The sequence below is a fragment of the Mesoplodon bidens genome (assembly GCF_964165515.1).
Source record: "Mesoplodon bidens genome assembly, chromosome: 16".
NCBI classification, from domain to species: domain Eukaryota; kingdom Metazoa; phylum Chordata; class Mammalia; order Artiodactyla; family Ziphiidae; genus Mesoplodon; species Mesoplodon bidens.
In genome coordinates, this window is record NC_138173.1 from 59,840,059 (window position 1) to 59,866,677 (window position 26,619).

At 36.0% G+C, this 26,619-nt stretch overlaps 1 protein-coding gene across 3 annotated transcripts in view; it reads left to right on the forward strand.

Moving 5' to 3' along the window:
• Positions 1-26,619, forward strand: part of COL14A1 (collagen type XIV alpha 1 chain) — a 232,589-nt gene that overhangs the window by 8,359 nt on the left and 197,611 nt on the right. For all 3 annotated transcript variants that reach the window (XM_081214278.1, XM_081214279.1, XM_081214277.1), the window contains exons 2-5: positions 7,491-7,616; positions 17,485-17,601; positions 20,565-20,708; positions 24,792-24,881. In XM_081214278.1, the coding sequence (XP_081070404.1) occupies positions 7,529-7,616; positions 17,485-17,601; positions 20,565-20,708; positions 24,792-24,881 (439 nt within the window). In that variant the 5' untranslated portion in view covers positions 7,491-7,528. The remainder of the gene's footprint in view (positions 1-7,490; positions 7,617-17,484; positions 17,602-20,564; positions 20,709-24,791; positions 24,882-26,619) is intronic.

Consider the following 26,619-nt stretch of genomic DNA (forward strand, 5'->3'; position numbering starts at 1 on the left):
TTGTATCTCCCTTAGAGTAGAGAGCTTTGGTTACATAGTAGGACTCTCATTAGTGATTGTTGGAATGAAGATTCTGATATTACAAATATCAGTCTCTCTCAGGGCCTGGTGTGCCAGTTGGCTGGCAACAATTTTTTTTAAGTTTATGGTTTTTTATATGTTAGCACTGACTGAGTAGAACATTATCCAAGGTTTGGGTATATATGTGTGTAAGTCTGTATGTGTGTGTGTGTGTGTGTGTGTGTGTGTGTGTGTGTGTGTGTTTATATGAGTAGTTTACAAAAACTTTAGGATAAATATTTTAAGGGATTTTGATAAAACTGGCTTGCACAATGGGCTTTGCTCCTTGTTAAACTTAGTTGTATAAATGCGATTAAATAAAACAAACATATGAAGTAGAGGAAGGGTCAATTAGTCCTAATGGGGATAGTTTTAAGTTACTGATTACATAATCTCATGACAGTGTTCTGAGAAAACTTGTACTAAAGATTATCAGCTTCCCCCAAATTGGGTTTATACCTTCCGAACTTAGAGCTAGATAGCCACTTCTAACATGTTTTTAAACCAAAAAAAAAAAAAAAAATTAAGGCAAAGTTATTTGATTTGTGCAAGGTTTTAGGCAAAGTTTCAACAAATTAGGCTTTGATATTTTGGTAAATGTTAAAATATCTCATGGCACTTTAATAGGAATTGGGATTTTTTCTTGTCCCTATTTTACTGTCCAAAAAAGAGACTTGGCAGAAAACCTTGGGAAAATGAAAATTCCACTTCTCCCAATATGGTATTACTGATCTTAATTTAAAATAAACAACAAAAAAGGAAGAATTTAAAGATACGCTAGGGCTACAGTTTTTTTTCCATATAAATAATACACAGTTTTCAAAAATGTTGCCAAGATTAGGGTAGCACTAATTCATCGGTTTGTTTATTTATTTATTTAAATTGTGTGAAATGCAGATTAACTTCTAATGTGGCATGTTAAGTATTGCTTCAAAACACCTGGACACAGGAACTGCAGTGTTTTGATGAGAAAGAGAAAGACTATCGGACTGTGGCTTGTAAAAGGACTTTCTCTACTATGTTAACATAGTACTCTGTGATATCTGATAAAAGTCCCTGATCTTAAAGGGCATGCCAAAGAGACAAATTGTTTCCTTACCTCTCCTTCCCTTTGCCCTGTTCTGGATGAAACCCGTGGTTATGTTTGGGGAACAAAATCTTAGAAAGAATATTTCGTTTGAGTTGAGAGAGTGATTCTACTTCTGTGGTTTTCTTTGGGTATCACAGTCTTGATCATGATAGGGCTGACGCCTACTCCCCTATCTTTTCAAATCCCCTGTATTCAAGCCTTCTGTATACAAAAGAGCAAAAGAGTGATTCACATTCCTTTGGATAACCCACCTGATCTTGTTCTACTTGCCTGGGTGGGGTTAGGGTTCTCTAGATGCCTCAGGGCCTTTCCCCCTGTATTTTATCTAAATTCACTCTCCATTTGTCCCATTTCTTCTGTGCTCTGACAAATAGTTGGTTTATTAATCTGTAATAAATTAATAATAACTTCATCCAGACTAAAATGCCATATATATTACATATAAAATAGTCACTCAATGTGTTGCCTATTCCATTGAATTTTAAGGGGCTTCCAGTATGTGAAAGTCTTAATTTAAGAAAATATTCTTTAGTAATTAGCATTTTGGAACTATGGTAGGCTGTTTGGGGGAGATGTTTTTTGGATTCCTAAATACAAATGAATACATTCTTTAATATTTTTATAGGATCTTAACTTGATTATTTCTATGATTATCAAAGCATGTGGATCTTCCTTTAATTGGCAATACAAAAGAATTGCACACTAGACCGTCACTGGATATTATAAAAAGTGGTTGCCAAAAAAATTTTTTTATGAATGATTGCTTGAAGGAATATAATTAATTTATTCCTCTGGATATACTGTATCACTCTGGAATAAAACCAGAATAAGTTTAAGTGCATGAATCATATTGAATCATATTGTTTTGAAGATTCATAGAATTATGCTTTGCTACATTCACTGAAATAACTCTTGGGTTAAAAAGGAAATTAAAGTTTGTATGTTGCTGCCAAAGCATATTCAGAGAAAAATTATGGCCTCAAATAAAGAATATTACATTAATTAGGGATTAAATAAACAAAAAGAACAACAAAAATTAAAAACATAAGAGCAGGACTTCTCTGGTAGTCCAGTGGGTAAGACTACACTCCCAATGCAGGGGGCCCGAGTTCCATCCCTCATTGGGGAACTAGATCCCACATGCATGATGCAACTAAGAGTCCACATGCTGCAACTATGAGCCCACGTGTCGCAACTAAAGGATCCCACATGCCACAACAAAGACCCGGCGCAGCCAAAATAAATAAATAAATTAAATAAATATTAAAAAAAAGAGCAGAAAAGCAAAGATAAATACAGAACTAAATAAATTAGAAATCAAAAATAATATTGGCAAATAAAAAAAACTATTCTCAAAAAATTACAATCTGGACAAATATATATAGCTTATCTATTTTGGAGAGAAAAGAGAAAGTCAGAAACACATCACTTTAATACTGATAATGGAGCTATAACGAGAAAAGATAGATTGTAGTTTGAGAGATCACACAACTCTGCTAATCAATTTGAAAATCAAAATTAAAAGAATAACTTTATGGGAAAATATCCAAACTAGAACCAAGAAGTAAAAAAGCTAAGTAGATTTATAAATAAGACAAAATATATTTTTAAAGTTGTGTAGGAATTAGCTTCAGAAAGGGAATAGGCCCATATGATTTTCTCACTCAAATTATTCATAGGCTTTCATAGAGTAGATCATTCTCATGCTACTTAAACTATTATGGCACAATGAAAAAATGGAAACCTTTCTAACTTTTTTTTATGAAGCTAGAATAATCTTGACACCAAACCTTTTAAGAAAAGAAAACTCTTAGTCAATTTTGATTATTAACATAGGTCCAAAAAAGCAGCTATACAAAGTCGACATGATATAAAAACAATAATATGCAGATACAGCAAAGATCAGTTAGACCAGGAGGAGGGTGCCCTGAGGAGTCTTTAGACCCTGGAAAATGTCCGATTGGCAGATGTTAAAGGGATTCTTTGGTAATCCAATGCGTCAATGAGCTGCACAGACTCAGTCCAGGACTGCAAGAATTCAAGCCTGGGAGCACTCTGCAGAAGGCTTACATTGCAGACTGAAGGTGGACATAACCTTGAAATCCCTCAGACACTACATTGCTCAGCTCTTGCCTCAGAGAGATCTGGCTCTCATCTCTGAAGACTTCAATATTGTCTCAGCGTCACAGGAACTTTGGAAAAGCAAGCAGCAGCAAAGGGTTGCACTCCCAAGTGAAGCTGCAGTTGTCTACAGGTCCATGTCATCCCCTAGACCTTCCTTTGTGAGTTATGTGACCCTCCCAGGGGGACACTGTTTTGGCAATTTTCAGTGCTGCTTAGGTAGAGCTGAGGCCTGATGGGATGCTGCTGAAGTTGTCCCAGTCAACTCCTTCAGTGAGCTGCCCTTTAGAAGGATCACACCAAATAATTCATTATGGAAAGTATTCAGGAAACAGTTGCGGCATCAGAGGCACACTAGATGCGCTGATGACTCCAGCATCTGCATCAAAGCCTATGACTCCATGTTAGTTAAACACTGGGACAACCATGTTTATTTCAAGAGCTGATGACCATTTTCCAACTATTGCACTGGGAAGGAAGCCGAAAAGCCCTTTGTGAAACAAAGCATTCCTGACAGGAAGTCATCTACTATTTCCAGTATTCCCTGGATGAAAAGATGAACAGCCACATGGTGCTGGACTGGATCATGAAGGAGCGAGGGTCCTTGAAAAAGGAATCCTCTCTCAAGAGCAATGAATGGCCTTGGGGGAGTTACAAGAAGCCAAGAAAGCAGGATAACTATGATTTTACATAGAAAAGAAAGAAATCACTATCTTAGCCTTGACTGAGATCTACAGTGGCCTTCACACTTCCTCACCCAGAGATGATCGCTGAGCCTCAGAGCCCTGTGTGGTATTGCTAGCAAGGCCAGGCCCCAGGTGCCCCCAAGGATGGCAGAGACCAGATTCTAACATGTGGAAGCTCACTGAAGTAGGTCATCAGATGTTTTAGCATCTATAGCTGCTACCTGAAGGCTGTACTAATCCTCCTACTCATTTTATTCACAGAATCTGAGAATAGTAGGACTCACTCTTATGGGACCCAGTACTCACTCAGTGCAGTTTTCTAATTAAACTCTTCAAACTGAAAGGATGGAAGCAGGATTGTTTGAAAAATATTTCCCAAGACTGGCTCCAGCCTAAAGCCTGGCTGACATGTGCTTCACTAGATTACATATGTTGTTTCAAAGAATGTGCCAGTGTAGCATCTCTCAAAAGAACAGCAGCCAGGATTGGGAAAAAGTAACATGATAGCAATTTTAAAAATACTTGGATTAAATAAGCAATATTGATGCTTTAAAAAACATACAAGGGTCAGAGTCTCCTCCCAAGCTTTGGAAACTAAAAGATAGCTCTACTAGATATAATCCAAAGCTACAGAAGGGGTTTTATCTGGATATATCAAAGTTCTTGAAGAGGTAATAGTATGAAAGTACTAGATAAACTTAATGTGGCATACAATATCACTGTAATAATAATTTTTTAAAACCCATACTCTTCCATTTGGGGATAAATGTCACCTAGAATAGTACTCACTCTTGTTGCTCAAGAAGAATTAATATCCAATTTTTGAGTCCTACAATAAATTATATTCATTTTTAATTTGCAAATAGGTAACTTGAATTCATTTACTTTTATTTTCTGCCACCACAGACGTATATCTATAACAGAGAAAATCATAGGTATTTTACAGTTTAAAACATTTGAAAAATCATTAGCATTTAACAAAGAGTGCTTGCATTTGGTTAGTTCCTTAGGAGTTAGAGAGAAGGACTCTTTTGCTCTATTACTGTCTTTATTATTTCAAACAATTCTGCTTCCATCCTTTCAGTTTGAAGAGTTTAATTAGACCATAAGCAACCAATAGCTCAAATGTTACAGAATCTTCTTGAAAGAAATAATATGACTCTGTCATCTATTTGAAAATGGCTTGGCTGAAAACTAAAACCATTATAATTACATTAAAGTTAAAAAAAAACCACAGTAATTTCCATGAACAGGCAGGATTTATTTCTGTGTTTCAAGGATAGATTAATACTAGACACTACGAAAGTAATGAATTACACTAAGAGGTATAGATGAAAAACATGAACATCTCCATAGATGAAACAGCAAAAAGGCAAGATTCAGCATTCATTCCTGGTTGAAAAAAAATGCCCAGTAAAAAGTCAAGAATTTATTTTTTAACAGAAAGAGACAATATATCTCAATCTAACTACTAGCAATATACTTAATGATGAAATATTTGAGGCATTCCTTGTAAAATAATGGTTTTAAAACTCCTGGCCTATATAATTACACACACACACACACACACACACACACACGGTGGTTGCAGTTGTCAACCTGGAAAATGCAAGAGATTAAATTGAAAAAATATAGAGTAAGAGTTCAGAATGGTGGCCTACTATAAAATAAATAGATAAAAATTACTATCTTTTCTATATTAAAAAATAATCCAGGTTTCCATTCACAACTGGAATTAAAAAATTAAGATAACTAGAAATATACCTTGAGATGGAAAAAATGATTTTACCCATGACACTGAATCAGAAACCATAAAGGAAAAGATCAAATCAGATGCCTTGATTAAAAAAAAAATCTTGACCCAATAAAACAAAATAGAAAGGTCAAAAACAAACTTGAAAAATACTGCAGTATATATGTTAAAATTAATAATATATAAAGAGTTCTTACAAATCAATGAGAAAATGGGTGAAATATATGAACAGGTATTTTATAAAAAGTGTAAGTAGCTAACAAACACAAAATGTTACATTTTACTGATTATAAAAAAACAAATTAAGATGATATTGTGATAATCACATTTTACCTATCAAGTCAGGATATGTTGAAAGCAATGAACCCCTGTGATGATGGAAGTGATGTGATTTGGTACTCATATAAGATGCTGATAGAAGTGGAAATCAGTATAAGGCATTATGTACCTATGTTTTAAAAACCTTTAAAACACACATCTTGTTTTACCCAACAGTTCTACAATTGGGAATTTAGCCAAAGAAATCAATAGTCATGTATTCAAAGAGATGTGAATAAGGATGGTCATTTCAGCGTTACATGTATTAGGGAAATTTAGAAACAATCTAAATTTCCAAATAAAGCTAGATAATAAATAATTTGTGATATTGCCATGCATATTGTAACAGGACATTTATGTCATCAGCAAATATTTGCACATACTCTTTGCTGTGCTTTCTTGTATTTTCTAATTTTCTATGATTAAACTCATTATTTTTGTAATCAGAATGAGAAAAGATATTTTAAAGTGGAAAGAAAGTTATATGAAGTGTGATACTTTAGAAGCATTTTCCTAAGATGCTTCTACCATGTCTGATTGTCTGTGTGGGCTGAAATCCTGGATCCTGAAATCCTGAACTCACTATCTATGTGACTTGGGGAAACTCTCTGTGCCTCATTTTCCTTATCTGTAAATCAATATTATAATCATACCTACTTCAAAAAATGCCCTGGATAGAAGAAAACTTTTGAGATGTCTTAATTTCTGAGGTAAGGACTCAGAATTTCTCCTCTGTAATGGCTTGCAATAGAATTGTAGTCAAGCACTTGTAGACTAGCCTTTTAAATTAACCCCAAACATTCACACTTCCCCCCCTTCTTTCCCTCCCTCCTTCCTACCCTCCCTCCTTCCTTCTTTTCCTTCCTTAATTTCCCCCTTTTTCATTTCTTTCACCTTTTCTTGGAGCTTTTCTTTTATTGATACTCTAATGAAAAGGATGATCTTAGAAGAGTTTTAGATTCACACATATGGAGAAAAAAATTATAAGCAAAGATGAAAAGATTAAGGGTTATTCAGCCCAATGAAGTGAAAGCTCAGTGGTGATTTAATAATCACACAAAGTGGTTTTTCAAATGCTCCTTGATCACTAGAAGAATCGTACTGTGTATCTATACTTATGACTGGCAAGGGAGTTGTAACTGTCTGATTATAATGCTCATTTCAGGCCAACTTTTGGAATTTATCCATCTGGGAAATTCATTGTGCTATTTTTGCCTTATAAAAGAGTCACAGGATACCTTCTGAATTTCTCGCCCAGATATTTCTAATAATTCTCTTCATTTACAGCATCTTCTCAAAAATCTTTCTTTTATCAGTGTACGTTTTAGAGTGAAGTATACAATGCCCTAAGGAATGAGCTACTTCCTGACAATACTAATACATGTTGGCTTATTTGTTTTAGATGACTGCATATAATTTATTTTAAGTGTTCTCAAAATATCTCTGTGTTCTCTGTTTCTAGGACTACTGTTACATCCCATGTGAAAAGCAGGAAATAAAATGAAGATTTTTCAGTGCAAGATTCAGCATTGGCTGTTTCCAGCTTTTTTGGCAATTGCTTATTTTTGCACGAATGTCCAGGGTCAAGGTAATGGAAAAGTTGAATATAATAATTAGGGTCTGGGAGTCTGGCCATTTTGGTTCTGATTATCATTTTTTATTTTATTTACCTTAAGAGTGCTTCACTGGTTCAGCTGTCATAGGTTGGTCAGGGTCATATATTGGCTTAGGCACGGTCATAGGTTGGCTTTTACTCAGTTTTACTAACTGTTTACATTGTAGAAATGTGCCACAACTTTGATGAAGGTTATGACCTCACCAGTGACTGAGCATATTAATTTTGTGGCAGTTGGTTAAACAGCTCGTTTTTAATGTGCTTCTGAATATGTCATACAAATTTAATCAGCAAAGTCAAATTTGCAAAATCAATTCTGTTAATAAGGGCCTATAAGGTGTGTATATATGTATCTCGATCATGCCTTGTCTCTTAAAAAGACTGTTAACAGGGCTTCCCTGGTGGTACAATGGTTGAGAGTCCGCCTGCCGATGCAGGGGACACGGGTTCGTGCCCTGGTCCAGGAAGATCCCACATGCTGCGGAAAAGCTGGGCCCGTGAGCCATAGCCACTGAGCCTGTGCGTCTGGAGCCTGTGCTCCGCAATGAGAGAGGCCACAGCAGTGAGACACCCACGTACCGCAAAAAAAAAAAAAAAAAAAAAAAGACTGTCAGCAAAATATTTCTGCCACTTCATACCTGGGTGACAGGAAGTGGGCATCCTGGGAAGCATCGAGTGGAAAAGCATAAGAAGCAGAATGGAGGCTTCAGTCTGGTCAGTTCTAAGGGCCAACTGATTCTATCTGCACCCCAGGTGTCTTGACATCCAAGGAGGGCAAAGAAGTTAACAACATTCAGGATTCCTAGGTTAAAGATTAGAAATATTTGTAGCACCTTCTATCCAGGCTTTTGTTCTTTAAATGTGGTCTGAGTTTATAGCCCACAACATCTTTTCAGTCAATAGGCCAAACTTTCAAACCTCCAGGAGAAGTAATGAAGATAACATTGACCATGCCCAGATACCACAGATCATGCCCAGACAACACAGATGGTGCTTTAGAACCCACAGTGGCATTGGCTTCAACTGAACTACTCGAGGAAATAAAGTGTGTAGCAAAGGCAGCAACCAAATCCTTCAATATTCAACTTTAAAAAATATATATATAAATGGTTTATATGACTACAGTCCCATTACAACTACTAGCAAAAAACAATACCACCATTTTCTTTTATCAATGGACCCCATCTACTGCCTAGATATGCATAAATATTCTATAATCATTAAAAGAAAATCTTGGTTAGACACAAAGTTTATATTTCCTTTAGGTTTTTGCCTTTAGGGGAAAAACACTGAAAAGAAGATATGTTACTTAAGAAAGAAACAGGCCTGAGGTCACAGATTTGAACTTCAAAGTTACCTCCTTTTTCCCTATATGGAAGGCACTGGGACTTGTGCCAAAGCAAAGGCAGCGAGATTGACAGAAACACTGTAAGTGCAGTGGAGAAATAATTGTTTTTATCTCATGGAACAAAAATGTGTGTATATTTAATACCAGAACCATGATTTTTCTTTTTGCAAGCACAAAGGAGGTGCTTCAATATATATACTTAACTCTGTAATAAATATAAATGCTTGCATGGACTTGACTCAAAAGTTAATTTGTGTCAGTTAAAATCTTTAAAGACAAAAATTAAGTGTAGAGCTTGATTTCTGGCACACATCAAGAACCCAGAGTGAGCCAACAAACTCATCTTTTGTGTAGTAAAGTCAGGCTTCCTATGTGGGTTATGGCCAATTACAACATTTGTGAATATATGAACATCCCAAACGGGGATTTCGCAAGAAGACCAAGGATGGTCCAGTTGTTATATTCTTTGACTGCAGGGTTAACCTTGTTACTGAAAGTACAGGGGTATTTTTATTTTGTTGTGCTGTATTTTTTGAGAGGGAAGATTCTCTTTAAACTCAAAGAATTTATAGGATCATGAGAGATTATTACAAGCAACTATATGCCAATAAAATGGACAACCTGGAAGAAATGGACAAATTCTTAGAAAAGCACAACCTTCCAAGACTGAACCAGGAAGAAATAGATAATATAAACAGACCAATCACAAGCACTGAAATTGAGACTGTGCTTAAAAATCTCCAACAAACAAAATCTCAGGACCAGATGGCTTCACAGGTGAATTCTATCAAACATTTAGAGAAGAGCTAACACCTATCCTTCTCAAACACCTATCCTTCTCTCCTTCTCTCACTCCCAAACTCATTCTACGAGGCCACCATTACACTGATACCAAAACCAGACAAAGATGCCACAAAAAAAGAAAACTACAGCCCAATAACACTGATGAACATAGATGCAAAAATACTCAACAAAATACTAGCAAACAGAATCCAACAGCACATGAAAAGGATCATACACCATGATCAAGTGGGGTTTATCCCAGGAATGCAAGGATTCTTCAATATTCGCAAATCAATCAACGTGATACACCATACTAACAAACTGAAGGATAAAAACCATACGATCATCTCAATAGATGGAGAAAAAATTTTCGACAAAATTCAACACCGATTTATGATAAAAACCCTCCAGAAAGTGGACATAGAGGGAACTTACCTCAACATAATAAAGGCCATATATGACAAACCCACAGCCAACATTGTTCTCAATGGTGAAAAACTGAAACCATTTCCACTAAGATCAGGAACAAGACAAGGTTGCCCACTCTCACCAATATTATTCAACATAGTTTTGGAAATTTTAGCCACAGCAGTCAGAGAAGAAAAAGAAATAAAAGGAATCCAAATTGGAAAAGAAGAAGTAAAACTGTCACTGTTTGCAGATGACATGATACTATATATAGAGAATCCTAAAGATGCATCAGAAAACTACTAGAGCTAATCAATGAATTTGGTAAAGTAGCAAGATAAAAAAGTAATGCACAGAAATCTCTTGCATTCCTATATACTAATGATGAAAAATCTGAAAGAGAAATTAAGGAAACACTCCCATTTATCACTGCAACAAAAAGAATAAAATACCTAGGAATAAACCTACCTATGGAGACAAAAGACCTGTATGCAGAAAACTATAAGACACTGATGAAACAAATAGAAGATGATACAAATAGATGGAGAGATATACCATGTTCTTGGATTGGAAGAATCAACATTGTGAAAATGAGTATACTACCCAAAGCAATCTACAGATTCCATGCAATCCCTATCAAAATACCACTGGCATTTTACACAGAACTAGAACAAAAAATTTCACAATTTCTATGGAAAGACGAAAGACCCCAAATAGCCAAAGCAATCTTGAGAAAGAAAAACGGAGCTGTAGGAATCAGGCTCCCTAACTTCAGACTCTACTACAAAGCTACATTAATCAAGACAGTATGGTACTGCCACAAAAACAGAAATATAGATCAATGGAACAGGAGAGAAATCATAGAGGTAAACCCACGTGCATATGGTCCCCTTATCTTTGATAAAGGAGGCAAGAATATACAATGGAGAAAAGATAGCCTCTTTAATAAGTGGTACTGGGACAACTGGACAGCTACATGTAAAAGAATGAAGTTAGAACACTCCAAACACGATACACAAAATTAAAGTCAAAATGGATTAAAGACCTAAATGTAAGGCCAGACACTATAAAACTGTTAGAAGAAAACATAGGCAGAACACTCTATGACATAAATCACAGCAAGATCCTTTTTGACCCACCTCTTAGAGAAATGGAAATAAAAACAAAAATAAACAAATGGGACCTAATGAAACTTAAAAGCTTTTGCACAACAAAGAAAACCATAAAGCAGATGAAAAGACATCCCTCAGAATGGGAGAAAATATTTGCAAATGAAGCAACTGACAAAGGATTAATCTCCAAAATATACAAGCAGCTCATGCAGCTCAATATCAGAAAAGCAAACAACCCAATCTAAAAATGGGCAGAAGACCTAAATAGACATTTCTCCAAAGAAGATATACAGATTGCCAACAAACACATGAAAGGATGCTCAACATCACTAATCAATAGAGAAATGCAAATCAATACTACAATGAGGTATCACCTCACACTGGTCAGAATGGCCATATTAAAAAAATCTACAACCAATAAATGCTGGAGACGGTGTGGAGAAAGGGGAACCTCTTGCCCAGTTGGGGGGGAATGTAAATTGATACAGCCATTATGGAGAACAGTGTGGAGGTTCCTCAAAAAACAAAAAATAGAACTACTATATGACCCAACCATCCCACTAGTGGACATATATCTTGAGAAGACCATAATTCAAAAAGAATCACATACCACAATGTTCACTGCAGTTCTATTTACAATAGCCAGGTCATGGAAGCAATCTAAGTGTCCATTGACAGATGAATGGATAAGGAAGATGTGGCACATATATACAATGGAATATTACTCATCCATAAAAGGAAACAAAATTGAGTTATTTGTAGTGAGGTGGATGGACCTAGAGTCTGTAATACAGAGTGAAGTAAGTCAGAAAGAGAAAAACAAATACCATATGCTAACATATATACATGGAATCTAAAAAAAAAAAATGGTTCTGAGGAACCTAGGGGCAGGACAGGAATAAAGACACAGACATAGAGAATGGACTTGAGGACACAGGGAGGGGGAAGGGTAAGCTGGGACGAAGTGAGAGAGTGGCATGGACATATATACACTACCAAATGTAAAATAGATCACTAGTGGAAGCAGCTGCATAGCACAGGGAGATCAGCTTGGTGCTTTGTGTCCACCTAGATGGGTGGTCTAGGCAGGGTGAGAGGGAGACGCAAGAGGGAAGAGATATGGTGATGTATGTATATATATAGCTGATTCACTTTGTTATATAGCAGAAACTAACACACCATTGTAAAGCAATTATACTCCAATAAAGATGTTAAAGAAATAAAATAAAATTTAAAAAACTCAGAGTTTCACTGCAATCATTCTCATAGAAATCAAATCTTGTAGGCAGAAAAAGAATGTTTATGTCTTCTGTCAAAGACTCACTGTTACCAGGTACTTAAGAAATTTTATTTCACCATACGAATATATATTAAACAACTAATTTTCTGCCCTCCTTTCCTTCCTTCCTTTCTTTCACTTCAGTTCAGCTCATCTGAAATCTTTCTAATGGAATACTCTTATTAATTTCTTGAAACACTACTTTTTACAAAGGAGCACTGAAATGAAGATCTTCTGTTCTTCCCTACTCACTATTACCTCCCTTCTCACTTCTCTTTATTTTTAAATAAATAAATAAATAAATTTATTTATTTATTTATTGGCTGAGTTGTGTCTTTGTTGCTGCACGCGGGCTTTCTGTAATTGCGGTGAGCAGGGGCTACTCTTCATTGCAGTGCGTGGGCTTCTCATTGTGGAGGCTTCTCTTGTTGTGGAGCTCGGGCTCGAGGCACGTGGGCTTCAGTAGTTGTGGCTCATGGGCTCTAGAGCACCGGCTCCATAGTTGTGGTGCATGGTCTTAGTTGCTCTGTGGCACGTGGGGTCTCCTGGACAAGACCTCGAACCCCTGTCCCCTGCATTGGCAGGCAGATTCTTAACCACTGCGCCACCAGGGAAGTCTGCCTCTTGCTTCTCTAACAGTCTCTTAGTTTTCTTCCAAGGAACAACACTCCCTCCCCCACCACATGGAGCCTTGGCTGCTGTATCCACCAGACTTCCTCTCTGGGCTAAGGGGTGAGAAAATGACTCAAACCAGTCAGGCCAACTCTCCCAAGAATCTGAAACTTGTGTCCAGTGATGGAAGGATGGAAAATAGCTCTAGTCATTTCATTCCAAAGACATGCCCTAAGAAAAAATGGTCACTAGTTCCTAGAAACTCTACCCAGAGTGTTCCCAGATTCCTATACTTTCAAAGCTTATTTAACTTTTACTATAATTATATGACCTACTTCATTATCTACCAGTAAATACATTTTTTGCTTAAATTGGCCAGAGAAAGTTTCTTTTATTTGCAGCCAAAAATCTCTGACTGATAGAAATGGAGCAGTATGGGCAGTGAGAGTGTTTTCCCCTTCAAAACATAGTTTAGAGTGCTATACTGGTGGAATAAACTATTATATTTATTAAGCAAAAAACCTTTAAACAGCAGAGAAGTATTTGTATTATATTTCCAAGTGGTCTTAAAAACCACAAACAAATAACAGAAGACCTTAACTTTTTATCTCAGTCATTTTTTAATTAAATGTATTGGTAAATGTATTAAAAGTATTGTTTTAGAAATAGGAGAAATTAAAATTTGAGGGAAATTTACTCTGGGATATGCTAGAGAGTTCTTTTTATCTTGCTTAGAATTTAAAATGTTATAATCTCATAATCTATTACAAAGATGGTGAAAACAGCAGTAAAGAAAATATTCTCAAACTTCCAAATATATTTGACTACTAATAACAGCAAAAAGTATGGGTAAATGTGTTAACACAGAGGCCTCTATAAAGTGAAATCTAGCCCCTATGCAAAGTCTCAAATGTATATGCTTTGAAGTTTTTAGGTGACAGTTACTTTATCTTTAGTGGTTCATTTTTGTAACCATCCAAAACAAACACTGCTAGAACCAAGTATAGATTTACTGTGAAGTTCTGAGACGCTATTGGTGCCACCATTCTGTCATGCTATACATATTTTTTCCCTACAGCCAACACACCATTACATTCTCTGTGTTCCAATTCATTTAATAACTTGTTTTGAAAAGAAAATACTGGAATAATCCAGATATAAACAGTTATTTGGGCCAGTGGAGGTTCACATTCTCTGTAGAGGGAAAGTTAAGAATTACATGGAGAGACTAAGAGGTAAAGTGCATTAGATTGATTAGGAGGAGAGAGTTAGTTTCCTGTATACCTTTTAATACTGACTGTATTAATTCTCTATTGCTGCTGTAACAAATTATAACAAAGCCAGTGCTTAGAACAAGAGAGAATTTTTCTTCCCAACTGATCCCTATGTGTTGCAGGAAGTAGTTGGAAATATGGTCATTAACTCCAAGTGTTTTAAAACTATGCGACCATGCAAAGAGTCAAGTTTCATTCCTTTCCAAACAAGTGAGCCTCACTTTGAAGAGCGTGGTGTTTCTTGCATCTGAATTTTCTACAGCCTTAAATTCCAAACATTAGACATTAGCACTCCTTAAACACTTTATCACATTTAGACTTCCTTGCTCTACTGATGAATGACTCTTTCAGCACCAACACTGCCATTTTTTCAGGATTACCATGTTTATCTAGTAATGTCACTTTGCACACTTTATATATATTGTACACTTATTTCAGAGGTTAGCATACTTTTTCTGCAAAAGGCCAGATAATAAACATTCCAGGCATTGTGGGCTATACGGTATCTATCACAACTACTCAACTTTGCCATTGCAGTGTGAAATAAGCCACAGACAATATGTAAACAAATCAGCATGGCTGTGTTCCAATAAAACTTTATTTATAAAAGCAGACAATGGGCCAGATTTGGCCCATGAGTGGTAGTTTGCCACCCCCTGACATACTTTATAAGAATTAGCAGAAATCAAAAATAAAAGTGGAGATCCCAGACTTCCCTGGTGACCTACTGGTTAGGATTCTGGGCTTTCACTGTGGTGGCCTGCGTTCAATCCCTGGCCGGGGAAGATCCCACAAGCTGTGAAGTGTGGCCAAAAAAAGAAAAAAAAATGCAGATCCCAGTAATACAAATAGTAGATTTCAAAAACTAAGTTCAATTAAAACAAAGCTAGAACTCATTAGAAATGCTTAAAAATACACACCAGAGGGGCTTTCCTGGTGGCGCAGTGGTTGAGAGTCCGCCTGCCGATTCAGGGGACCCGGGTTCGTGCTGCGGTCCGGGAAGATTCCACATGCCGCGGAGCGGCTGGGCCCGTGAGTCATGGCCGCTGAGCCTGTGCGTCTGGAGCCTGTGCTCCGCAACGGGAGAGGCCACAACAGTGAGAGGCCCGCGTACCGAAAACAAACAAACAAACAAACAAACACCAGAAGCGTCTGTCAGGCCTTTAGTAACCTTTATACTGTGTACTCAGTTTTTTTAAAAAGGCGCAAAAATGAGGACCTTGCGATAAGCTTGACCAAGGATGTCTACCAGCCCACTGGCAAGATTTGGCTCAGAAACTGGATGTGTTGTTTAACATTTAAAAACTTTTATTTTTAATTTTCTTCCATAAGTAATAAGAACCTATCTATAAATAGATTTTTCTCCCCAAGTTCCAGTCGAAACCAAACAGTAATAGTTTCTCTGTTCATCCAAATGTTAGGTTTAGCCAACTTCCTTTTCTAGTTCAACTTAGCAGTTCTTATGATAAATCCATATTTTCCCATAAGCCAGAGAAATGTAGACTCTTTCATTCATGTCATATTGAGAATGGGAAGCTTGTGTTTTTGTTTTGTGTGACTAGCATTCTCTACTAAGAGGTAGTAAAGGGCAAGTAGAGAGAGAATACTACTCTTAAGATTGTGTCCTTCAGTTCTCGCTGATTTCAGATGAGCGGAGAGTTTGTAGTGTTAAATTACTCATTCTTCTAGCTAAGTGAAGGGTGACTTCTTAATATAAATCTTCTCCCGAAGAAACAGAGCATTTTGTTTGAGGTCAGAGATTGTCGTGCACGAGTATGTGAACTTGGATGAATCTCTTAGCTTCTCCTTGTATCCCTTATATATAAAATTGGGATAGCAGTGTATTTTTGTGAATATTAAATAAGCTTTTGAGATCATCCATTAGATGAAGTAAAAGAGGAGGGGAACAAACATTTATTGGCCACCTATCATAATGCATTATATCCGTTATCTTCTTTAACATTTTCACTTATCCTGTGCAGAAAGTATTGCTGTCACCTTTTCTAAAGATAAGGCTTTGGAAGAAACAATCACTTGCTCAAGCTTATTCATCTAATAAGTGACAGAAATGGGAATCAAACTAATGTCCAAACCCCATATTATGCTACATACATACTAAAAAGAATGTTTGTTTCCTTCCCCAGACTCTGTGTCCTAAAGTGGGAAAGAAAGGCCAGGCATAAAAGTGGGTAATGAGTGCTAACTTTTCTGTTAAGCATTAAATTTTCTTTTGTGACAAACAAATTTATATATTACATAGTAAAAATCTTCTTATGAAAATATTTCTTTAGAAATTCTGGAGCATTCCTGTAGAGTTCCAAAAATATGTTTTGAAGTTTGAATGACTTACACAAAAAGTAATATAGACCAACCTATTTTGTGAACTATTGGGAAAGATTAATTATGCTAGGATGATTCATGACCATGTGCTGTGTGTCTTTCTGAAAGGTATAAATCAGCTACACGTGAAGAATGAATCCAAGTTTATAAAGCAATTATCTTTTATTATTATTATTATTATTTTATTTTGGTCCTTTACAATCTCTTTCTCAAAATGTTTTTAAATGAAGATCTTAATACTATAATATGTCTGTAATGAACTTAAATTATCATATCATAAAAAGTACTCAGTTAATAAAGTGAAAAACCTAAAGGCATAAAGCAGATCCCACTAGAGTAGATTACAAAAGCTTACGTATTCCAAGTAGAAAAATTCATCCTTATAAAATAATAAAAACATTTTAAAGGTTGGCTTCAATTATTAAGCTGGACTAAGGTATTAAATTCTAACCCTAAGTCATAGTTCTTTGTCACAAGATCAGTACTACTTGGCAAATGCTTATCTCCTGAGTAAGAAACAAATGCTTTTGGGTTTGTGTTATTTTGCAAACTGATCAACTCATTAATGCAGCTGTAGAAAGAACATGAAGTCTTGCATATTGTGATTACATTACTTTGGCTTTTCAACTTAACAGTGGAAGTTTAAAAGTTTCAAAATTAAAAAGTTTTTGTTTTTCCTTTTCAGTGGCTCCACCCACAAGGTTAAGATATAATGTATTATCTCATGATAGTATCCAGATTTCATGGAAGGCTCCGAGAGGGAAATTTGGTGGATACAAACTTCTTGTGACTCCAGCTGCAGGTAAAAACACTCAACTGTATTTTTTAGAGTATTAGCAATTTTTTGCACACAGGGAACTAAAAATGTATTGTGCTAAGTGCTGCTTTAAGTTCATTTGAAAGATTTTGGTTTTATTTAAGCTTTGAAGCTTGAAATCTTACCCTCTACTCAAGAAAATGATGTTCCCCAAATTTAAAGAATAACTATTGGACTCCCCATAGTTTTCCTCAGGCAAAATTTTCAGACTATCAAGAAACCTCACTACCTCTGTTTCAAAATGTATCAGTTCTTTTGGTCTATTGACAATTAAAAATTACCTCCAAAGTTTTGGCCTAGCCACAGCAATCAGAGAAGAAAAAGAAATAAAAGTAATCCAAATTGGGAAAAAAGAAGTAAAGATGTCACTGTTTGCAGATGACATGATACTATACATAGAGAATCCTAAAGATGCTACCAGAAAACTACTATAGCTAATCAATGAATTTGGTGAAGTAGCAGCATACAAAAGTAATGCACAGAAATCTCTTGCATTCCTATACACTCACTAATGATGAAATATCTGAAAGAGAAATTAAGGAAACACTCCCATTTAACTGCAACAAAAAGAATAAAATACCTAGGAATAAACCTACCTAAGGAGACAAAAGACCTGTATGCAAAAATTATAAGACACTGATGAAAGAAACTAAAGATGATACAAACAGATGGACAAATATATCATGTTCTTGGATTGGAAGAATCAACATTGTGAAAATGACTATACTACCCAAAGCAATCTACAGATTCCATGCAATCCCTATCAAACTACCAGTGGCATTTTTCACAGAACTAGAACAAAAAATTTCACAATTTGTATGAAAACACAAAAGACCCCAAATAGCCAAAGCAATCTTGAGAAAGAAAAATGGAGCTGTAGGAATCAGGCTCCCTGACTTCAGACTATACTACAAAGCTACATTAATCAGAACAGTATGGTACTGTCACAAAAACAGAAATATAGATCAATGAAACAGGAGAGAAAGCCCAGAGATAAACCCACGCACCTATGGTCAACTTATTTTTGCTAAAGGAGGCAAGAATATACAATGGAGAAAAGACAGCCTCTTTAATAAGTGGTACTGGGAAAACTGGACAGCTACATGTAAAAGAATGAAATTAGAGCACTCCCTGACACCATACACAAAAATAAACTCAAAATGGATTAAAGACCTAAATGTAAGGCCAGACACTATAAAACTGTTAGAAGAAAACATAGGCAGAACACTCTATGACATAAATCACAGCAAGATCCTTTTTGACCCACCTCTTAGAGAAATGGAAATAAAAACAAATGGGACCTAATGAAACTTAAAAGCTTTCGCACAGCAAAGGAAACCATAAACAAGACGAAGAGACAACCCTCAGAATGGGAGAAAATATGTGCAAATGAAGCAACAGACAAAGGATTAATCTCCAAAATTTATAAGCAGCCCATGCAGCTCAATATCAAAAAAACAAACAACCCAATCCAAAAATGGGCATAAGACCTAAATAGACATTTCTCCAAAGAAGATATACAGATGGCTAAAAAACACATGAAAGGATGCTCAACATCATTAATCATTAGAGAAATGCAAATCAAAACTACAATGAGATATCATCTCACACCAGTCAGAATGGCCATCATCAAAAAATCTACAAAGAAGGGCTTCCCTGGTGGCACAGTGGTTGAGAGTCTGCCTGCCAGTGCAGGGCACATGGGTTCGTGCCCCAGTCCAGGAAGATCCCACATGCCGCTGAGTGGCTGGGCCTGTGAGCCATGGCTGTTGAGCCTGCTCGTCTGGAGCCTGTGCTCTGCGATGGGAGAGGCCACAACACTGAGAGGCCCACATACCACACACACACACACAAAATCTACAAACAGTAAATGCTGGAGAGGGTGTGGAGAAAAGGGAACCCTCTTGCACTGTTGGTGGGAATGTAAATTGATACAGCCACTATGGAGAACAGTATGCAGGTTCCTTAAAAAACTAAAAATAGAACTACCATACGACCCAGCAATCCCACTACTGGGCATATACCCTGAGAAAACCATAATTCAAAAAGAGTCATGTACCACAATGTTCATTGCAGCTCTACTTACAGTAGCCAGGATATGGAAGCAACCTAAGTGTCCATCCACAGATGAATGGATAAAGATGTGACACATATATACAATGGAATATTACTCAACCATAAAAAGAAACGAAATTGAGTTATTTGTAGTGAGGTGGATGGACCTAGAGTCTGTCATACACAGTGAAGTAAGTCAGAAAGAGAAAAACAAATACTGTACGTTAACACATATATATGGAGTCTAAAAAAAAAAAAAGGTCATGAAGAACCTAGGAGCAGGACAGGAATAAAGACGCAGATGTAGAGAATGGACTTGAGGACATGGGGAAGGGGAAGGGTAAGCTGGGACAAAGTGAGAGAGTGGCATGGACATATATACACTACCAAATGTAAAACCGATAGCTAGTGGGAAACAGCCGCATAGCACAGGGAGATCAGCTTGGTGCTTTGTGACCACCTAGAGGGGTGTGATATGGAGGGTGAGAGGGAGGGAGACACAAGAGGGAAGAGATATGGGGATATATGTATATGTATAGCTGATTCACTTCATTATAAACCAGAAACTAACACACCATTGTAAAGCAATTATACTCCAATAAAGATGTTAAAAAAAAAAGCAACAGTGTGTTATGATGAAAGATCTTTGCAAATGTGTTTTTATCTAATTTAGACAACTGTCTAATGCAAGAGTATAACTGAAAATGAGAATGAAAAGTGTACTAAAATTAGTATTATGTAATAGCATTATACATATTTTTGAATGTCTTCACCTTTAAAGTCTTGATTAATAAAATTTGGTCTTGATTAATAAAAGTCTGGTTAATAAAATTTCTTAATGTACACAGTTAACCCCCTTCTTAGAACTGATTTATCTTTCTGTTTTATTATAGGTGGAAAAACCAATCAATTGAATCTCCAGAACACTGCAACTAAAGCGATTATTCAAGGTCTTATGCCAGACCAGAATTACACAGTTCAAATTATTGCATACAATAAAGACAAAGAAAGCAAGCCAGCCCAAGGTCAATTCAGAAGTATGTATTTACAGATCATAAAGTGCTGCCATGGGACTCTGTCCCAGCTCTGAGTTTGAGTCTGTGGTAAATATTGTATCGATAACAGGTTAAAATCCTAGATTGTTTAGATTTGAAAAGATCTTAAAAGATATTTAGTATAATCTTCTATGAGTTCCTTTTATCTCTAATATTCTCTGTCCCTTCCCTTACCCATTTCATGGTGCTCCTACTTATCCTTTAAAAAGCTTTTAGTTCTCAAATGCTCTCCCTAACACTGTCCACTGAGCCTTATGCAGACATCTCATCTACCCAGCACATAATAGCTGCTCAATAAATACTTTCAGGATTCTGTGAAGGGAGGTACTCTCTCTGCCTCCATAATGGTCTAGGAAGCGAATGGATGGGAGTGTCTTCATATTTGATACAGTTCTCAAATAATAAGTTGGGCAAAGGCTTGACATACAGAGACATTCTAAGCAGGAGAGGAAGCTCTGAGGCAGCCCCATCCATGTCTGTGCTGTTCCATTAGAAAGCTTTTCCTTATGTTGAATTTAAAAGTTGTCCACAAAGACCCTGATTCTTTTGCCTTTCAGGAAATATTCATTCATTCACTCATTCTTTTTTTTTTTTCACTTAACAAGTGTATATTGCATGTCTACTAAGTGTGAGGCCCTATTCTAGGCCCTGGGAACATGACAAATCCCTGCCCCCATGGACCTTATATTCTAGTGACCAAAGACTACAGAAACTCCCTCTTCCTGGAGGTGATGTATCTAATTGGAGGGCAGAGTTTTGTGTATCAGGAATACAAACAGAAGAGGTCTGTCCTGGTTATCTTTCTGTGTTACTTCATTCTTAAGGTAGACTCTTTAAAAAACCCAACTCATTATTAAGGACAATTTTAAACATAACTTTAAAAATCAGCAGATTCATAAAATAAACCCCTAAATATCCATCAGTTGCTTCAACAATTAACCATTCATGGTCACTCTTGTTTCATTTTTACCCCATACTCCCCTCTCTCATATTATTTTGAAGTAAATCCTACACATCATTTCAAATAACAGCTTTTTAAAGGGTTAATCCACAAATCGGGGAAGTTGTGGGTTCTAGAACTCTATATACAGCAATGTTCTATCTGGATTTTTCTATCCCTCCCTTCCTTTTTATCTTTCTCTTCTAGGTCATGTTTTATGAGACACGTTTTGTGATTTTTCTTAAAAAAAAAAAAAACTTTGTTAACCCGCTACCTCTTGAAACTTCTGAACAAAGAAACATTTGGTGAATCCACCTGTCAGCAGGACATACAGATGTTTTAAATGTTACATTCTTTTGAGATTCACAGTGTCTGGAAGCTCTGGGAAAGGGTTTTATGTTATTTTCAATATAAATCAGCCTTCTGTCTCATTTTACTGGCGCTGTGCTTCAGTTTCTGGCCTCTGACATTCCTACATGAGTAAGGGAAATAACTTTCCTTAAAGTTTGTGAGAAGCAGTAAAAAGGACAAAGAGAAACAATTCATTTCACTTTAGTCTTAAGCTTTTGTGCGACTGATTATTGCAAATATTCCACTGACTAGCAGCATAAGAAACACAGGTAGCCTTAAAACTTTGCCAACAGCTATTTACTCAAAACATTTTAAAGGAAATGCATTTGTTTTCAGTTTGCTTAGCTCTGCTGACATAATCTTAGTGAAACAGTCCAACTGGTTAGTTAGATAAATTATATGGACGCATATATATTTTTTAGCTACGTTATTTTTATTGGCAGGATAGAGGTCTTAGTTCTTCCCAAATAACAATTTATAGGAATGAAATTAAAATAACTTTGTTTGGATGGTTTCCTTTTCCATGTTGCATTTCAGTTATGTTTTTGCTCCCTGTGAGATGGAGCTAAAGCCTGTACTCCCCTCCCTGGAAACCTTTCACGCTTGGATCCAGGAAAATAATGATCTAGACAAATCCTGTGGATATAGGTTTGCAGTTAGTGTAGGGATTTGAATTTTTCAAAAGTCCATCTTCTACACAGGGAAACATAAGGAACAATCTTTGGATTTTGAAAACAGAAAGGCATGTCTGAACTGTTATGATTCCAAATCTGGTGTGTGTATTTGGCCAAGCAACTTAACTTCTAGCCTCAGTTTCCTCATGGGCAAATGGGGTGATGGTTTGTGCCTATTATTGTGTGGATTAACTCACGTCAGCACATAGTAGGGGCATGGTTGCTTTTGTTGTTATGATTAATACCACTTTACTCTTGACAGTCTGTTTTCTAATTGATTTTGCCTCCTGTGTGAGGAGGACAGAAGCTTGGCATGACACATGTTACATCTTGTATGTGACCTAGTGGCCCAATTCAAAGTGACTGTTTTTTTTGTTTTTTGTTTTTCTTGTTCATCTGTAGAATGGATTTTGGGCCTATTTTGGCAAACTTAATTTTTGGCCACTATTTTTCTCTTTGGAACTATATTTTGCTAATCTCTGCCTGCAAAATCTTGCTAATTTTTTAAAGTTTGGCCCAAATGTCACCTTCCTGGTGAAGTTTCCCAGAGTCTCCACCTCTACAATTATTCTTTCCCAGATCTATTTCTACTTTTAGCACAACTTTCCTCACACTAGAGTTGCAGACTTATTTTCTTTTACAGAATGAAAGCAATTTGAGGCCATGGTCTATGTGTGGGTGGGGTTGAAGATGTAGATTTGGAAATTATCCACGGAAGGGTGAGAATTAAAACTGTGGGATGATAAAATTGTAGGCAGGGTGCACAGGGGTGCAAGGCAAATGTAGTTTATGACTGTGTTTCAGGAATGGAATCAGAAAAATGATCCAAAGAATGAGAATGTAAAGGAGGGGTCAGAGGAATATGAGAACACCCGGGATAATGCTTTTTTACAAACTGAGAAAGAAAAGAATTTAAAGGAAGAGGTGTTCCAAAGTGGCCAAGCCTTATAAAGAAGTCAGAAGATGTGGTCTAAAAAATGGATTTAGAAAATGAGAAGATCAGTGCAAATAGCAGGATTAAGGCATCTTGTATTTATTATTTTTTTTAATCATGGAATTTAATCTCTAAGTACCAGAAAGCCAAGGAAGGTTTGTATAAAGGAATCATAGAACTAGAGCAACCCGGCCTTGGCAGATGGCAAGTCTCAAACCCTTTTAGCAAAGGGGTGGAAGCCAGTAAAAAGAAGAGGAAGAGGAGGAAGAGATGATAAAGACAGGATTCATGGAATAATACCCTAAGAAGGCAAGAAGGATTGTTCAAAGGAAATCATTGCTTACCCTACAGAGCCAACCCTCCAATAAGTTTGCAGATTTCCATGAAGTGAATGCAATAATTAAATGAAATATTTTGCCATGGGATCACTTCCTCCTTTTCACAGGGTATTTTATTTGTGCAGATACCACTGCCATTTAGCGATGACTCAGGACAACTTCAGGTGCCAAGCAATAGCAGGGAAGCTGCTGTGGAGTGAAAAGTAAAGCTATTGGAGTACATAGGAATGAATGTATTAAAGGACCGAGGGTCATTCTGGGTCCCTGAATATTTCATAATGAAAGTAACAAAGAAATACTACTATTTATTAGTAGGGAAACTTTTTTTTTAAGTTTGAAAGGAAATTATTGTGGAGTTCCTTATCTTCTATTGCAGATAGACCAACTCCAAATGAGTATATTCATGGCTAAGATATTTCTAGAACAGGGGCCAGCTCACAGGCCTTCCACAAATCTGAAGACATGGCTTGAATCCTGTGCCAACACTTTCTGGTTTTATGAGATAAGTCTTAGCTCCTTAGCCTGTTGTTCTTTCATTCCCTCATGTCTGAAATGGGGCTAATCTTGTGATTTTATAATAATTATGAAGGGTTAAGTTTATTTGATACATCTGCCCATAGTGAATACCAAAGTAATTCTGTGATTTCCACACATTCCCATGACAAAATTGAAAAAAATAGCAGCTCCAATCTTCTGAAATGAGATTCTACCATGAGCTAATTTCTACTTAAAACTTTCAATACTTGCAAGGGTTTTAGTAAAAATTCATTGAATATTTTCTTTTAGACTTTAACCTAACATGTTGCTGTATTTTTACTTTTTTTCCAGTTAAGGATTTAGAAAAAAGAAAGGAACCAAAACCCCGAGTCAAGGTTTTGGACAAAGGAAATGAGAATAAACCATCTGTACCAGAAGAAGGTCAGATTTTTTTTTTTTTATTTGCTTATTTGGGGGATTGAGTTGTCTTAAGAACACAGGCAATACATACATCCTTGGCCGTTGGTCCCATCAGAGGAGTACAGATCTAATATGAAAATCTCCCACAGCCCCACCTCATTCCCTCCTTCCTTCCTCACACATAGTAACTGTCAACACTTCCCTCTCCCTTACTTTTCCATATTTAATAACATCACTAAGTTCTGGTGAATTTATTTTCTATTGAAATACTGACAGAATCTGTTCATTTCTTTCCATGTCTATTGCCAATACTCTGCTAAGCTCCCCTTTCTTTCCTGGTGTGCAGTATTATTTAGCAAGATCTCAATTTATTCTCTGCCCAGAAGTTAGAGTGATCTTTGCAAAACACATCTGACTCTATGCTCCACGTACCACCCCCCCGACCCCCGCACATCTTAAAACCCCTTCAATGGCTTTCCACTGCTCTTAGGATGGAGTCCAGATCCTTATCAAGACTTTCAAGGCCCCCCATAGTCTTGTGACCTACCAACCTTTCTTCCTTCTTCATCTCCTTCCTTCTTCATCTCGCTGTTTAATTTTAAAACTTTACGAACACATTGCAAAAACTACATACCTCTAAAAATGAAATTGCAGGGTTAAAGGATATGCAAATTTTACAATTTTGATAGTCTACCAAACTGACACAATTTTTTCAATAATTTATTCTTAAAACGTACACTCTTTCCAATATTTGAAATCCTCAGTTTCAAAGTTTTCCTATTTCTTCTAATAATTTATAGTTTTATATTTATATTAACTATATTATTATGATTTATTGTTAAATATATCAGGTATATAAAAAGTATAAAAATAAGTAATAAACAACTTTATCCAGTTAAGAAGATAAATAAAAACAGCACAGTTGGAACTCTCTATATATCCCTGAATATTCCTTTTCCTCCCCTTCTAAGAGGCTGCCAGTATTTGAATTCAGTGTTTATCATTCCAATATGTGTCTTTATCATTTTACTACATAAATATATGAATCCTGAAACCATATTTTAATTATGAATTCATATCTTAAATTTTCTATACATTTAATCAAAATCTATGTATACTTTGCAACTTGCTTTTTTTTCACAAAATATTAGATTTTTTGAGTTATCCATGTTGACTTATGTGAGGTAATTTATTCATCTTTGTTGTGTAGAATTCCTTGGATAAATATAACCCAATATATTTAACTCTTCTACTCTGATGTTCCCATTATTTTGCTATTACAAAATTGCTATAAGTATTTTTATTTATGTTGCCTTCTGTACATGTGGTAGAATTTCTCTAGCATATACACCTAGATATTGAATTATTCAATTATAATGTGTGCATATCTTCAACCTTGTTCATCTTGTCTATGGTATCTTATTGTTTTATATGTTTTTATATATAATATTCTTTCCTTATTATGTTTTTCTTTTTCTAACTTCCTGAATTGAATGCTTATCTCATTAATTTTCAGTATTTCTCCTTTTCTATTATTTGCATTAAGGCTACAAATATCCAAGTACTGCTTTAGCTGTATCACATAGATTTTGATATGTAGTTTTATTTTTATGTAGTTCATGCTATATAATTTCTAATTTCTACTAGGCTTTCTATTTTGATCCACAAGTTATTTAGAAATATATTATTTAATTTGTAAACATACAGAGATTTTTAAAAAGATATGTATTTGTTGTTGGTGTCTAACAATTGCATTGTG